Source organism: Sarcophilus harrisii, chromosome 2 (assembly GCF_902635505.1).
Source record: "Sarcophilus harrisii chromosome 2, mSarHar1.11, whole genome shotgun sequence".
Lineage (NCBI taxonomy): Eukaryota > Metazoa > Chordata > Mammalia > Dasyuromorphia > Dasyuridae > Sarcophilus > Sarcophilus harrisii.
Window position 1 is genome coordinate 390,847,189 of NC_045427.1, and position 16,703 is coordinate 390,863,891.

The 16,703-nt window shown below is 39.2% G+C and overlaps 1 protein-coding gene across 1 annotated transcript; it reads left to right on the forward strand.

Moving 5' to 3' along the window:
- Positions 1–2,757: 2,757 nt before the first annotated feature.
- Positions 2,758–15,337, forward strand: LSM11 (LSM11, U7 small nuclear RNA associated). Its single transcript, XM_012552039.3, has 4 exons — positions 2,758–3,268; positions 10,577–10,716; positions 11,702–11,785; positions 12,295–15,337. Exons 1-4 carry the CDS (start codon positions 2,791–2,793, stop codon positions 12,685–12,687), a joined length of 1,095 nt encoding a protein of 364 aa, XP_012407493.3. The 5' UTR covers positions 2,758–2,790; the 3' UTR covers positions 12,688–15,337.
- The last annotated feature ends 1,366 nt before the right edge of the window (positions 15,338–16,703 follow it).

The window sequence follows — 16,703 nt, forward strand, 5'->3', positions numbered from 1 at the left end:
TAATGTATTTTTCCTGCTCCTTCTAGAACATTTGAACTCCTGAAATTATGCCAAATTAAATGATCCATTCACTTTTGGAACAAGTCTTGGATCTGTCTTGTCCCAAGTCAGCATCAATTCACATTTCCCATTCATTGTATCTAGTCAATCTCAGACATTTCATCTGACTGTCCACCTAGCTATCCCTTCGTCGTTAAAACTGTATGTATCCTGCAAAATCACTCTTGCCCCCTCAGAATTTTAATCAAACCAGAACTTACACTGATTCTGAAAAGGGCTTGTTGATTGCCTCTTCTATGGCTTCATTCAATCTTTGTGACTTTCCAAACCAAAACAAGTCCTGATTGTCAGTCTTATATATGTCATATCTCTTTTCAAATATAAGCTTTTTGGAAGCATGGATTATCTTTGTTTTGTATATTGTATTGTGCTCATCACAGTGTTTGGCACCCGTTCAAGGCGAAAGAGCCACTAAAGTAGTAACTTTAGTCAGCTTCAATTATTTATCATTCTTTTTTTGGAAATAGATTATCCTGAGTTGTTTAAAGTTATGCTAGTAGAATACAAACAGGCTCTGACAGGTCCTTCCAAGGTGAAAAAGTTTTAAGGACAAGGCAAGATCAATTACTTGTTAATAGCTATGGTGGGAGAGATTCATTGGCAGAGATCATTGGTAGTAGCAACTGATGAAAAAGACGTAAAATTTGGAGGACTTGTTATCTTCTCGGGAAAGGGGAGGAAGGGAAGAGGAGAGAAGATCTCTAACACTGGAATAAATAAGGTTCTCTTTTATTATTTTTTAAAGAGAATCTGAAACACTGTTCATAACAATCATATTGGATACTTAACTAACTTGCTAAATTATACTATATAGTTTTTTTATAGTTTTCCCTCAGATTAATTCTCTAGTTGATTTTGTCCAACGCCTCCACATTCTTCTCCCTCTGACCCCAGAAAAAAAGATTTCAACCAAGGAATCTCCCCCTTGATTTGGGATTATCCTAAACAGATCCTTAGGAGAAAGTTCATAACCTTAGTTGCAGTACCCATTTCACTCTTAAGAAGGCTCCTGAATGATGGTGGGCTTTGGATCCTTTAACCACATTTTTCAACTTTAGTTACTACATAACTTAGAGCATCACATGAGTCATGATACAACATTATAGGACCACATAACACATTGTCCTAAAACTGTAGGGGCTCTCCTAACCCCAAACCCTAGGGTTTCAAGATTTCTATTCCAAAAGTCTACCACCATCTGACTTGGAAATTCAGTTAATAGCAGGAGCTAGTATGACCCCAGTTCAAATCTGTCAAATTGACACTAACTGTGATCATGGGCAAATTAGTTAATCTATTTGCCTCAGTTTCCTCAACTGTAAATAGGATAACAATAGCCCCTAACTCCAAGGGTCTTTTGTGAGGATCAAATGAGGTATTTGTAAAATGCCTAACACAGGGCCTGGCATTTAATAGGTACTTAATGCTTTTTTCCTTCTTCCTGTTCAGCCTTAACAGCCTGATTTCATATTTACATGGATATACACTAACACTCCAGTTTTATTGTGTTTCTGGAGTTCCCTTTATATGATTTTTGTTTTATCATCTTGATAACTGTTCACCAATTTAATTCCTTAGTCACTAAGCCACTTTGTAGCCTTAGTAAAATTAAAAAAAGTTTTTTTTAAGCTAAAGGCCCCTTGAATCTTCTTTTATCACTTCATCTAAGCATTTGAGATCATATTTCCTTAGATACATGTTAACTAAAAGATCCAGCTACTCAGGAATGCTTCAGAAGTGGGTGGTTGTAAAGAATCCTCATTAAATAATGCAGTATCTTGTTTATTGCTGTGTCTTCTATTACATCCTAACAGTATGCCTGACTATGCACTTCAGTGTAGGGAAACAATGGCCAGGATCTATCCATCAGTTTCATTTATTCCCCAACTTTAATTTTAACTTAATTCATTTCCCTGGAACATCTGTGATGGAAAGGGCTGTTGGTGAGTTAGAAAGGGAAGTGCCAGTAAGTCTTAACAGACGGAAATAAGCAGGACGCTTTTTACCAGCTGTACCCTTCATGCATGAATCATATGTTACTGAAGAGGGAGCTGGACTTAAAGCGCATTAACTAAATATATTTGCTCTAAGGAGTCAGCGTCGGGTGTAGAACGCGAGATTTGGAGTGGAGGGCTGGTTTCAGATCCTGACTCTGCTATGCACTACTTATGTGGCTGATCTGTGGTTTCCACCTCTGTAAAGTAACTAAGGGGAACTGGTGTCTTCCGAGGTCCTTTCAGTTCTAATTAAAAACAAAACCAAAAAAACCACCAGTGGATTTCGGCCCAGAGGACCTCCAGCAGCGCCGCTGCTATTTACTGCGCACACTACTCCCTCTGGACAAGTCCCCGGGCTCCTGCAGTAACTCGCTCAGAGGGAGGCGGCAAGGGTCGCGGGAGCCGGCAGGATGGCCTCTGCGGTCCTTCCTCGCCCGGATGGAATAAGCACTGGCTTTCTTACCTCCTCAGGAGTAGCGGAGTCTCCTGTTTGCCGCTTACTCCCCAGGTGACCATGGGTAGTTTCTTGTTTTGCCGTTCACCTCTCTGCCCCACTCCCTGATCCCTCGCCTCCCCCCGAGTGGTTAGTCCTCTCCTCGCCTCTCCCGCAGGCCCCTGCTGCCCCCTCGTGGCGGCGGCGCAGCGCGGCGCCTGCTCTCTGCCGCCCCCTGGCGGCAAGCCCTCGGGGACGCGTCCTTTTTCCCATCGTCCTTTGCTTGCGGGTGTTTCAAACATGGAGGAGCGGGAGCGGCGAGGGGGCTCGGGCAGGGCGGGGAGCCCCGGGAGTCCGCCCAGCCCTCGGCTGGATGTCAGTTCGGACCGCTTCGATCCGCTGCTGGCCCTCTACGCGCCGCGCCTGCCGCCCATCCCCTACCCCAACGCTCCTTGCTTCAACAACCTGGCCGAGTACGAGAGCTTCCTGCGGCTGGGCGGCCGGGGCCGGGGCCGGGGCCGGGCTCGGGGTCAGGCTGGCCCCGGAGCTGCGGGCGCCCCCGCCTCGGCCCCCGGCCCCGCCTCATCCGCCTCCGGCTCCGCGCGCCGGACCTCCCGCCGCCGCGGAGCGCCAGCCCCGGACCCCGAGCGCATCCAGCGGCTCCGCCGGCTCATGGTAGCCAAGGAGGAGGCGGACGCCGGGGCCGCCGGCCAGGGCAGCGGCGGGCGCCCCGGCCGCAGGAGGAAGGCGCCGCGCAATGTCCTCACCAGAATGCCCCGTGAGTGTCGCTGGGCCAGGGGGAGTCTGCACGCCCGGGATGGGAGGGTGCGGGGGCTCTGCGCGGCCGGTGTGGGGGGTGAGGAGGGTCTGCGCGGCCGGAGGGGGGGAAGGAATCGGTTCTACACGACCGGGATCGGAGAGGGCTGCATGGCTGAGGGGGGGAAACCCAGATTTAACATTATGAAGCGATGGCACTGCTTGGTTCTTGGAGAGGATGAGGCAGGGCAATCTCCACAGCACGCATAGGGGACACACGGTGAGGGTCTGTTTGAGTGACAGGAAGTTTTAGAGAGGGTCAGCGTGTTTGCTACGGGGGATGTGGGAAAGGGTCTGAGTGATTAATAACGGGGAGAGATGTCTGGAGTGTCTCTATGTGACCGACGGCCTCTAAGGTCCCTTCAAGTGCTCAATCTACAATCCTATAATCCTGTGATTCTAAGGTAGAGAAATACGGGAAGGATCCGAATGGATAGGATAGGGAATGTTAGGAAGGATCTGCAGGTCTGATATTAGGGAAGGGGAGAGCCTGCATCACTGATGAGGAGAAGGGTATACCTAACTGATATGAGGGCGCATTTATGAATGATAAGGAAGATTTGTAGAAGGTCTTTGTGGGTCTAATATGGGAAGGATTTCCTTGCAGATAGAGGAAAGTATAAGGAGTATCTGTATGTTGGATTTGGAGAATGTGATAAGGGTCTACATGGTTTGATATAGGGGATAGTCTGATGGTTGATTTGCAATGAATCTGCTTGATTTGAAGAAGTTTTATTTGTTTGTTTGTTTGAGTAAGTTTTTTACATAGTGAAGTGGAAAGTCTGCTAGGCCAGCAGTTTCAACTAAGTGTCTCTGTTACAGTTTGTGGACAGTCTAAGGACTTCTACTCTTCCCTGTGTCCTAGTCTCTCTCCCTTTTCTCCCAGCTTTCCAGCTGCTGATGTAAGGAGTCTTCTATAGACTCCAGAATCTTTAAACATACACTGTTCAATCAAAAGATCTGAAATTTGGCATGCATTGGCTGCCCCTGAGAAAAACACTTTGTATGCTTTCTGGGTGCATGAACTATGTATGTGGATTCATATTACTGTAATCATGGATTTCTTTAAATTGCAGAGGTTCAAATAGCACAGAGGAATTTCTGGGAACCTCTTAATAAATTCTGATAGTAGAGCTGTAGGAGAGAGAGGTTATTAGAATGTGCGGTTTGGGTCTTGTTTAAATGTAATAAACACAGCAATGCTTTTATACCTTTGTCATATGGCAGGCAGTTCTGACATCTGTCCTGTGAACACGATGACCTATTTAGCCATTCAAAGCATCTGTATCCTGATAGCTTAATTGTTATAATATGCCTCTTAAATGAGACAGTGTGTTAAATGAATGATGTTTAGGTTTCTCTTAGTAGTTTGTTTATTGGGGGGGGGGGGGGGGAGAAACCATTTCTACAGACAAGATATGGAACTGTAATAAGTTAAGGTAAATGCCATAGGATTCCTTCTATGAGTTTACAACTTATCTTGTCTGTCCACAGACACTATAAGTTGTTCCTAAATAGGAACTAAAGGTTTATATCTCCTCTGTGAATTAGATGGCTAGGTTTTAGATTATAACACTGATTAGAAGGCCACTGTCCCCATAGTTATGTCACATTGTGAGAGACCATAGCACATTGGTGAGACCACAGAATGTTCTTGGAACAATCTGTTCCCAGAAGCAGTATTCTGAACTCCCTTGAATTAACAAAAACCAAAGGGTCAGTTCTTTCACACCCCAAATCATTCCTGGAATGCTTGAAAAACTTGTACCGGGAACAGAAATCTCTCATTATCACTGAAGCAGTTAGGTTTGTATGATACATGTGCATAAAAACAAATTCATAGCATTCACAAGTGAGAGATTCAGAAATAATGCCTAGGGCAGAATGAGTGTGTGCATACCCAGGGCAATGTAGAATGAGAATCATCAGGCTCCCCAAAAGAAGTGAACCTTAGGTTTTGAAGGAAGGAAAGGAAAGGAGTTGGAAAAGAAAATTGGAAAAGTATGGGCAAATGTATAAGGGTGCAAATGAACAAAGTTATATAGAGAGAAGGTGATAAACAAATTTGCTTTGATGGAATAAATAACTTGGTGTTAGTCACCTAGAGAAATGAACCCTGAGATAAGGAGTTTGAGGCAGAAACGTATTTTGGTAGAGGACTTTGTAGGCCAGATTGAAGAACAGATTTGATGTACTAAAACTAGATTTTAAAACTGGGGAATGAGATAATGGTAGTATTATTGGAAAAGATGAGTAAGTAAATAATCAAGGTGAATTTAAGCATATCCATAAAATAGGTTATTTCAGGAACATGCACAAAAAGGTCACCAACTTTATTGGTCCATATCCAGAGATATAATAATGCCAACATTATAAGTTAATAATACTTACAAAAATTAAAACCACCTTTTTGACTTTTGTCTATTTGCAAATATATGGGTGAAGTAGAATTTTAAAGGTAGCAGTGGTTTTCAACTTTTCTGTAAATACTGTCAGATACTATTAAGTAATGATTTGGGAAATAGGAGACTAAAGCAAGGTTCAAATATTTTCCCTAAGTATTCCTATTTACTTGGATCATAGAATCTTAGAGCTGGAAGTGAACTTGTGTCAAACCTCTCTTCCATTGACCTTTCAAGGTGAAATAATCTCCCATGTCACATCCTCTTTCCTCCACTTCATTAAAAAATAATTTCCCTACTTATCCATGTCTGGACTACACCAAGCCAGTCCATAAGTAAAGTAGGGAGAAATAGGAACCCGGAAATTTAAACAGCAGCAGAGACTATTACTTTTTTTATATAACAACAGAGTAAGAACTCTACAGATTAGGTCATTGGGATGAACATTCTAAGTAATTCTGCCTTGTATATCTTTGGTACAGCACAGCTAGCATGCTCTGTGTACTTAATAATTAAAAAATAACAATTTTTTAAAATAAAATGCAGCATTATTCCTTAAGCACTTAGAAAAGAGTCATTCATTGAATTAAATAGTGAAAGCTGAACTTCATAGTCCCAAAATTCCTCCAGTGAGTCATAGTGCTCCTTTTATATGACACCATATAGAATTCAGATGCTTGGTATATGCCTTTTTACACCATCATGGCTTGGTCACAACCAGTATTTCTCTTGATATGAAGATAATGTATAGTGAAATGTTTCCCACTGCAGGGAATCCAGACATGGAGTAGATCATGCTTTCATACTCAGACATTATTTGCATACATCTTAGTATTATGTGTATTTAGGGCAGTTTATTACTTTTTCGTTCCTCTAAACATATTGAGTTCTTATGAATCAAGAAGGATCTTAAGATGTGGAGTTGAAAAGAACAACTATATAATCAGGTTATGTGGGAAACAGATTAGATTGGCTTGAGTAGAAAGTTTGTCAAGGGGAATGGGAAGTATTCAGATGAATGGAACAGCACTTTTTTTAGAAAACTTTGAGACAGCACTGTTTAGATTTGATATGATAGATAATAGAGTGAGCCAATTTAAGAAGAAAATCTTCATTCTAGTGGATGTTACAGGCCATATATATTATATAATATATGTGTACTCCACATATTTATAAATAAGTATGTATACATACATACATTCATACAAACATACATATATACATGATTTTGCCATATTAATTGGGGGACAACATTTTGCTATGTGTGGGTAATGCAACAATGAGACATATCATAACATAAACTGTTCTGTTTTGGGGCTGGGCAGAGCTTTAAAGTTCATTCATCATCCATTTATTAAATGGGTATTGTGTGCAGGGCACTCTGCTGGGCTCTGAGAGAGTCACAAAGATAGAAGAGACCAAGACTGTGCCCTTAAGGAGCTTATAGTATATTAGGGGAATAAGATATCTACACAACCATAATACAAAAGAAAGCATGGTAAGTACATAAGCAAATATAGTCCTAGTGCCATCAGACTAATGAAAAGAGAAAGATCCTTTTTGACTGGGGTTGATCAGGGAATTTCCTTGAAAGGTAGCTGGTATCCCAGCTAGTGAGATAGGGAGGATAATTCCAGTCAGTGTCAGCTATAATTGTTATGTGCCTGCTATATGCCAGCTTCTGTATGCTGACGATACAATCACAAAAAAATTCAAGTCCTACTCTCAAGACGCTTATGTTCTGACATGGGAAACAAGCGCATATATGTGTGTGTCTGTGTGTATTATATTTATGTGTATGTGTTTGTGTTATGTGTACATGTGTATTTGTATGTATGTATATACAAAGTCAGCACAAAGATAATAAATATACATTAGTGAAATATGAAGTAGTTTGGGGGGAGGGCATAAACAGTTGAGGGGATCATGAAGAAAGGCTTCCTGATAGTGTTGCTAGAACATTGTCTTGAAGGAAGAGAAGGAATCTTTTATTTGGAAGTGAGGAAGGAGTATGTTTCAGGTAATGGCCAGTGCAAAGGTATAAAGATAGGAAATAGAGTGGCATGTTTGAAGAATATAAAGGTCAGTTTAGCTAGATCACAGCCAAAGAAAGGTTATAGGTTAAATGGGCAGTAGTGAACCAGTAAAGTTTATTGAGCAGGGAATAGCATGGTCAGATCTGTGTTAAGGAAAATGACTTTGGCAAGAGTGTCTAAAATGAATAGAACGAGGTGCAACTTGAGGCAAGAAGACAATTTAGGATGTCATTGCAGTACCCTAGGCAAGAACTGTTATACACTTGAATTAAGGTGGTTGTGGGAATAGAGAAAAGGTGCTAACTGCAAAAGATATCATGAAGGAAGAAATGGCAGAGTTTGTCAACTACATCAGCCAAAATGTAGGTGAGGGGGAGTAATGATCTTAAGATAATGCCAAAGTTTTGAACTTGGAAAACTGAAAGAATGGTGATATCTTCAACAGAAATGGGGATGTTTGGGGGAGAGGGGAGTGTTTTGGAGAAAAGATGATTAAGTTCTGTTTTAGACATGTTGAGTTTTGAGGTTTTTAATAGGACATCCAGTTTGAAATGCCCAATAAATTAATTGACTGAAGCTTAGGGGGAGAACTGGAGTTTGGATATGAAGTTGTCTCCAAAGAGATGATGACCATCCTAAGGGAACTGATGAGATCACCAAGAGTGTGGAGATGAAAGACAGTCCAGGACTCTTGGGATACACCTATATTTAAAAACTGGGTTTCAATAATGAAACCATAGAGGAGACTGAGAAGGAACAGATGAAAACCAAGAGAGTAGTGTCACAAAGCTGAGAGGGTAGAACATGTCTTTTAAGAGAAAGTGGTCTACAGTCTAAAATAATGCATTTAGGTTGAGAAGAATGAGGCCTGAGAAAAGACCATCTGATTTGTTGATTAAAAAATTACTGATAACTTTGGAAAGAGCAGTTTTAGCATAGTGATGAGGTTAGAAGCCAAATTACAAAGAGTTAGGAAGTAAAGAAGAGGGATAAAGGCAGTAAATATAGATATTTTTAAAAATAGTACTTAGAGAAAGGGAAAAGAGAGACAAAACAATAGCTTGAGAAGATGGTAGTTTCTAGTGAAGGTTTTTGGTTTTTGTTTTGTCTTTTATTAGAAGAAAGATTCGACATATTTGAAGACAGGGAAGGAACCAGTATGAGATTGAAAATTTAAAGTTGGTAAATAAAGTTGCCATCTGCTGGGGAAAAAAAAATGGGAAGAAATGTGATCTAGGGAACACATGGAGGGGTTGACTTCAGGCAAGGAGGATGTACACCTTTTTGTCAGAGAATGGGGAAAAGGAAGAAGAGTGGGAGATAATATCAAAAGGTTCTGAGATGAAGAGAAGGGAAGAAGAAAAAGCAAAAGATTGCTTTGTTGCAAAAAAAGAAAAACTGAAATTGAGTAACATGAATGTATAATGTACCTGTTTGACATTATTGTATGCCTTCCTTTAGCCCTCTTCAGCATTATGTGGATAGGAACAGGGAGATGGATGGTGGGAGGAATGCAGGTCTGAGATTTGGCAAGATAGGTTTAACAGTAATGAAATGCAGTTTGGAGTTGGTTTGCTAAATTTATGGGGTCAGAATTAGAAAAAGAAGAAAATTAAACCAGAGTAGAGGTAATAGCTTTAGAACATATTGAAAAGTAGAGGAATTAAAAATTTCAGAGTAAAGAGTACACTTAGGAGAAATGAGACATAGGGAGAGAGGGGATGCTAGGAGAAAAAGTCAAGAATGTCTGAGTTTCTGAATAAAGAAGTGTTGATAATGGTGACAGTCAAGGTCTAACCTTTCCTATGTATTATTTAGGTAGACTTAAGGAGCATGTAATGAAAGAGAATGAAAAATTGGGAAGTCAGATAATTTGGAGGAGCATCAATAATGGTTATTGAGATTTTCAACTCTAAAGTCAGGATTTTATTAGGAAGAAGAAGGTGAGCCAGATGCTGACCTACTTTTGAAGAGATAGAATGGCTTGGAGGCCAACTACTACAAATTATCTGGATGAGTTGGAAAATTTTAACTGAGTGAATTATAAAGAAGAGAAGTTGCTGAGTGACATCAGTAACAGGAAAGTCTAAAAGTGATAGTGGAGGAACACAGAGTATTCTGACTTCCCTTCAGGGTGTCATTGTTTGGAGTACTGATGAAAAGATTAATCACAGGTGCAAACATCTAGGAAAACGGCTTTCAATAGATAAAAGGAGAATGACAGAAAAAGATCCAAATAGTTTGTTCATTATGAACAGGAATTCCAGAGGGCATAGTAGAATGGGTGGGCAAGGTTGAGATGGGAGATGAGTAAAGTTGAGGAGGATATGAATAAGGGGATGAGAGGCAGAAATTGAGAAGTTTGCACCTATGTAGTGGGTAGTTAGTTGAGTGAACTAGAGATAAGAAGAAAATTATTAGTCATAGCAGTACTAATAGGTGACAGATGAATAATAATGCCTAAAGTTTTGAAAGGGAGTTGTTGCTGAGTAAAGACCAGGAGTATAGTACAGGTTTAGTTACTTCCCCTAGCTTGTCTTACATGAGTGTTTCCCCCAACCTAGTGTTCCTCCTATGTGGTTGAAGGAGGTGGAAGGGTTGGGAGTGCTGCATTGTGAAGCATAGAGCATGCTTTGTGGAACATACTCATGGAACAGGGAGCAGTACAAGTTTTACTGTAGAATAGTGTACATAAAAAGTTGTGGGCTACAGAGCAGACAAAATAGAAGATATATTGGACTTTATTCAGTTAATCATTCTAGTAAGAATCTCTGTCTCAGTGATTGTTGGCATAAATATCTTGCTATCCTGACTGTTCTCTTTTTATTCCAGTGCATGAGGGCAGCCCACTGGGTGAACTTCATCGCTGCATCAGAGAGGGGGTGAAGGTCAATGTTCACATTCGCACTTTCAAAGGGCTTCGAGGTGTCTGCTCTGGCTTCCTGGTTGCATTTGACAAGTTCTGGAATATGGTAATTAGTTCTTTTTATGGGGCTCTCATAGAGATTAACTCCTTTATTTGATTAGAGAAGCAGTATAATCTTTTTAGTACAGCAGTTATACTGATAACTGCATTAGAGAAGAGCTGCTGTCCTTGGCTCTCCTGGAACAGGCATAAGATCTGTACTCCACTTGCTTCTTTTCCCCCAAATCCAATTCTCTTATCCATTCATTCAACAGGTATTCTTTGAGCATCTATTATATGCAAAACCCTGTGCTGGACACTGTAGGGGGGATACAAAGATATATAAGACAAAGACTCTGCCCTCCAGGAACTTACAATCTAGTAATGGAGAGAAGACATGTACACAAATAACTATAATACAAGGTAATATATAGGTGTCATCATTCAGGAGTTTCTTCTCCAAGAGTTGTGGTTACCTTCTTCCTACAACTTTTCTAAGTTATTCAGTGCATTTTAACACCCCTCACATACATTTTCCTAAACAGAGTTGACAAGTGATGTCTTATTCTTAAAAACTATCAAAGGGAAGGTAGTAGGTGATAATTAATACATGATAGTAGTGATGTCATGGGATCTGATTCACTAGGCAGTCATTAATGGTTTGTGTGTAACATTTCCTATTAGTTGCTGACATAGATAGCAGGGAAGGGAAGGAAACTAGAGAATATTTGGAATGGCCCCCAAAATGGGATTGAGCAATGCAGGAGTCACATTTTGGTGTTGCCAGAGGATTTTCAGGGGGTAAAAAAATCAATAAAGATCACAAGTAAAAAATTTGAGACTTCGTGAGCTTTAACCATAGACAATTTGTAAACAGTATGAAAATTACTTGTAGTTGTTTGTTACCAGTGCTACTTATTTTCTCCTTTTTGTGAACCAAGGTAGCTAGTGATTGTGCCTGCCTAAAGAGGAATGGGATTTTTTGAAAGCATTGAATGCTGGGATTTTTGATAACACTTTCAATTTTTCTTTTTTTTTTTTTTTCTCCAAAGGCACTTACTGATGTGGATGAGACTTACAGAAAACCAGTTCTGGGGAAAGCTTTTGAACGTGAACCTCCTTTAACTCTCACCAGGGTAAGAAATTTTCCTCGACTTATTAATAACCCATTGTGTTTTCAGTATTAGGAAATAAGGTATAGGAATGGGGTGGGAGAAGTAAAATGGGAAAAAAGATGAGTAGTGTATCACTATTTCTCACATTTCTAATTAATGAAAGCCTTAATTGCTGGAAACAAGATATGATGATGGTAGAATCTTGATTACTCTCTATACCATACACCCCAGTTAAGTCTGATCTACATGTGACTTATCTAACAAGTTGCATGACCTGAAAATGAAATGTCTTTTAGTTTAGTATAAAAATAAACTTATTTGTCCTCATAACATAATGCCATATAACAATGGCAGGTGACTTTTATCTTGATTATTTCTTTATTGACTTAATTACTGGTTAAAAAGGGAGAAATTGGTGTTGACTGATTTAGAAATGTAAAGCCATAGTCTTAAAATGATAGGAATGGATGTTTTTAAAAAGGAAAAGCAATGTCAAGATTGTAACTAATGTTTGACTTGTTTCCTTTCAGCTGTTTGACCGGCTCAAACTTCAGGATTCCTCTAAAAAGGAAGCTGACTCCAGGTCAATGGTTGAGGACTCTACATTGTCCCGATATTCACAAACATCTACTTGGAAGATGGCCACAGTGTGGGGGAGAGAAGATGAGGATCGGGGATCACAGAAACGTTCCCGTTCAGCACCTTCTTCACTTCTGACAGCTGGAAAGGAAGTTTCCAGGTCTGACTTGTCAGGCAGGACTACACGGACAGAGGGCTCTAGTGCAGGGGGTTCTAACTCAAGGGGCCGATCTCGTAAGAAAAGACAGAAGCCTAAAGTAGATTACCAGCAGGTATTTACACGGCACATTAACCAGATATTTATCCGAGGAGAAAATGTTCTGCTTGTCCACCTTGCCCAGTGATCAACTGAGCTTTGAGTATTTTATTTTTAGAAATAAACCGCATGAATTACATTTGCACTGTGCTTCTTAGCATCCCAGTGAAAAGCTAATTTGAAGTGATTCCCTCTGATCATAGATATATAGAGGAAGGAGCTGAGTCTAGAACCCTGTGGCATATCTGCTTGTCCACAAAGATAGGGATAACATGCTACCACATAAAAAAGACAGACGTCCTTTTTAGAATGGGTGGCTGTTCAGAGGTAGAAAGCATCATTATAAAATACGAATCTTTTCATTTATACATAGATATAAATTAGATTTGGTTTCATGTGCTACTATCAATAGTCTTAAGATAAAAATAGAAAAAGGATGGCCTTTTTGACTCTTACTAGAGTCATAATGTGTCTGTAACTTACCACAGACGCCACAACATGAAAAAAAGAATCCTGTCTTAAAATGATGTGGTATCTGTGGTGAGTGCTCATGGAATTTCTTTTTAAGAGATAATGATATGAATTGCAATGCCATCTCTGCACTTACCATTGCATTTTACATTATATCATCCATCTTTCTGGACTTTCTCCTGATCAGGGACTAGAATTTATGAGCTTTATTGAACATTCTTAACATCCATGGAACTCACCAACTTGTAAGTGGGATTTGTTCAGGTGGTATGTTATAAACACCCAGCATTTAATAGTTGTCCCTGTTGTCATTGCAAATTCAGTAGCTTGATTAATATGTTTACTGACCTGATGAAGTTACTTTCTGCGTATGGTGGATCAGATAGGAACTGTGTCCTATCTTCTTGTCCTTTTGCTGTCCCTGACTTTTGTGGCATGCTGTTGGTGCATGAGTTGGTGTGGCATGGCATTCAATGCAATAAGAGTTATCCTGTGAGCTGTGTGGCATTTGTGGTGCCATGCAAATTATATTGTGCTTAATTTAGCTTAAGGGAGTTCAGTCTAAACTCAGTGACATATATATATATATCTTAATTACTACAACTCCTTCTCTTGGAGCTGGGAACAAAGGGTGCTTTTAGCTTGATTCTAATGTGAAATGGGGAGGTTATTTCCCCCTTATATCTGGCCAAAGAGGCTTTTGCAACCTGAGATCATAGGTAGCATTCATTTTAGAGGGACATTGTAACCCAAGGTGGTACGTGCAACAAGAACATCATAGAAATGTGACTTCCAACCATCCTGTTGTGCTTCTACTGTAGTGATCTTTTGCTCTTTAATTGAGCCAGTATGAAACAGACTAAATCCTGAAACAAACTGTTAGACATTATTTAACTGTTTTTGGATTGACTGTTTTCTTTCCTTTTTTTTTTTCCCTATAGTGAGAGTTAGCTTTTGTGCAGAATGATAATAAGCTCATTATTTGGTTAGTTGCTCAAGTATACAGAAAGAAAAGTGCTGTGTAACTTGTTGCAGAAACCATTAGAGAAGGAGTTGGAGCTCAGGTATAGAAAGCTGATTTGCATCCTGCTGCTTTTTCATATTGTGATTATAGGTAAGTCAGTGTAACCCCTTGCAGCCTCAGTTTCCTCCATCAGTCAAATGGGGAAATAAGATACCTACCTCACAGGGGTATTGGGAAGAAAAACCTGAAAAGCGTTTTGAAAACAAAGTCTGTTATTTAAGTGCCAGCTATGGTTTTACTAACTTTCTTAGCTTTTTAAGGTTTCATTATCTTGTGGTCAAGGCAGGTGCTATGTCAATAAGATAGTAATTATTTGTCATTAGGGATATATGTGATCTTCCAAAAATTTTAAAGCCAAAAGATAGGTTCTTAAGAACCATTTTCTAGGAATGTCTGTGTTCCATTCCCAAATTCTAGGAGTAATTGTATTCCTTAGAAAAATACCATAAATGTGAAGATAATGCCAATTTGGGAATCACCCTCTCCATTCTTTGGACTGCCTCTAGGATAGGGGGTTATAGTGCCAACAAAAGAACAAGTCCCTAAAAGTGCCTCACCTTCAAAGGGAAAATCATGGGGAGCTTTTAAATTTTTAAATAATTTTAAGAATTCTACTTCTAAAAGCTAATTATAGATGCTAGTGTTAGAAAATTATATAGCATTTGAATGGAAATAACTTTTAAAACTTGACAAAATGAGTGATTCAGTTATATGATCCTTATAATATTTTTCCAAAAAAGTCAGTCTTCAAAAATTGTATTTGGGAGGGTATATGTGGCAGCATGGGTACCAGCCCCACCTAACAGTATTGCCATTTTAGTTCACCTTACCTCTGCCCTAGAATAAAAACTACAGTGAATGCTTACTTTCCCAGAAAAACATATCCCAGGACAATAATCAAAGGGATTTATGAAAAACATGTGCCAAATTTTCACTGATCATGCTGATTTCCAATAGACATAGTCTAATTTTTCAAAAATGGTAAATAATCTCTGATTGCCTCTAAAGTGTGTAGGCTACTCCTTGTTCAGGAACTCATCATTTTTCTGTCAGTTTCAGAAAGGATTCATCTAAATAGCTTTTATAAGTTTTATAAGTTGTATATGATTCATCGTGCTTGATCAATCATATACATCATGATGTCTTCTTGGTTATGGCTTGGCTATTGATTCCGCAGTGTTTACTGTCTAGTAAAAAAAAAAAAATTACAAGATAGTATTGTATTGAAAACTTAATAGAACAGTCTTTTAAAAAAAACTCATCTATTCTGTTTGGAAAAGAAAAACAACACTTTTTCATTATTCCTAAAGAAATAACTTTGAAAGGGAAAAATCACTCCTCAGGTGATCTGTTGCTCAAAGGTATTATCTTTACAAACTCATGTTTGTTGCAATAAATGTAGCTAAACTCATAACCTTCAGAATGAGGGAACATGTAAGGAAAGGGAAAATAAGTTTCTTAGAAGCATCTGTCCCAATTAATTTAATAAAAAGACCTTAAAACAATATAGTCTGGGGGCAGCTAGGTGGTACAATGGATAGAGCACCAGCCCTGAAGTCAAGAGAACTTGAGTTCAAATCTGATCTCAGACACTTAACATTTACTTCCTAGCTGTGTGACCCTGGGCAAGTCACTTAATCCCAATTGCCTCAGCAAAAAAAAAAAAAAAATACACACATATGTAGTCTGTATTTAGTGAACTTAGTTCAGATAGAGGGTGTCATGTTGTTTTGGTAAAATGACCATTATGTGTGTAATAAATCATTCATACATTTAAAGAGCTGAAACTTTTGGGATTAGCTGAAGACTCTTATTGATTATTAGAATGGGCAGAAAGGGAAATGGATGGGTAGCTTCATGTGTTTACAATATTTCAGGACCCCTTTTGTGCATACAGACTTGTTACTACAAACCTATCATTAAAGGTAATGCACTTTAAATTATTTTTCTAGTAATAAGGACAGATTGCTATTGAATTATCTGACCTTTTTTTTTAATCCTTTCTACCTTTTGAACAAAGGTGCAATCTCACTGGCCAGGATTCAGCAGTGACTATAACTTAATACTTAATACTTGAAACACTCTTTTCTGCACAGATTGTGTGCATCAAATCAGAACAATAAATTAGCAAAATTGAAAATTAGACGCATAACCAGGTTTTAGAGTTAATGCAAATGAGCCTAGCTAATGGGGTCATCATATTCAAATTTGCATTTTCTGTTTCAGTTGGACTGGAACTATTATTTTAAATAATTGTAACTTCAAATATTGTGAATTCAATACTTTCAACCCCTTCAGGGGATTCATTGTGTGTATTAATTGGGCCCATCTTGTATAGAAATTGTTGCCATGAAAAGTCAGGCAACCATTCTCCCCTTTCTAGACAGAATTGTATAGAAGTCATGTGGAAGTAGACTTGGTCTTTTCCTGTCTTTCTAGAAAAAGTTTATATTGTGAATATTTATTTCTTTGAGCTCTTATGCTAGCTGCCAATGGAAAATTATACATTGGACTATATTTTATAAATTATTTCCACCTGTCAAATTCACCTAAATGTTTTTCCTAGGAAAGAAGGCATCCAAAGACATTCAGCCATTCACTGGTGCTAC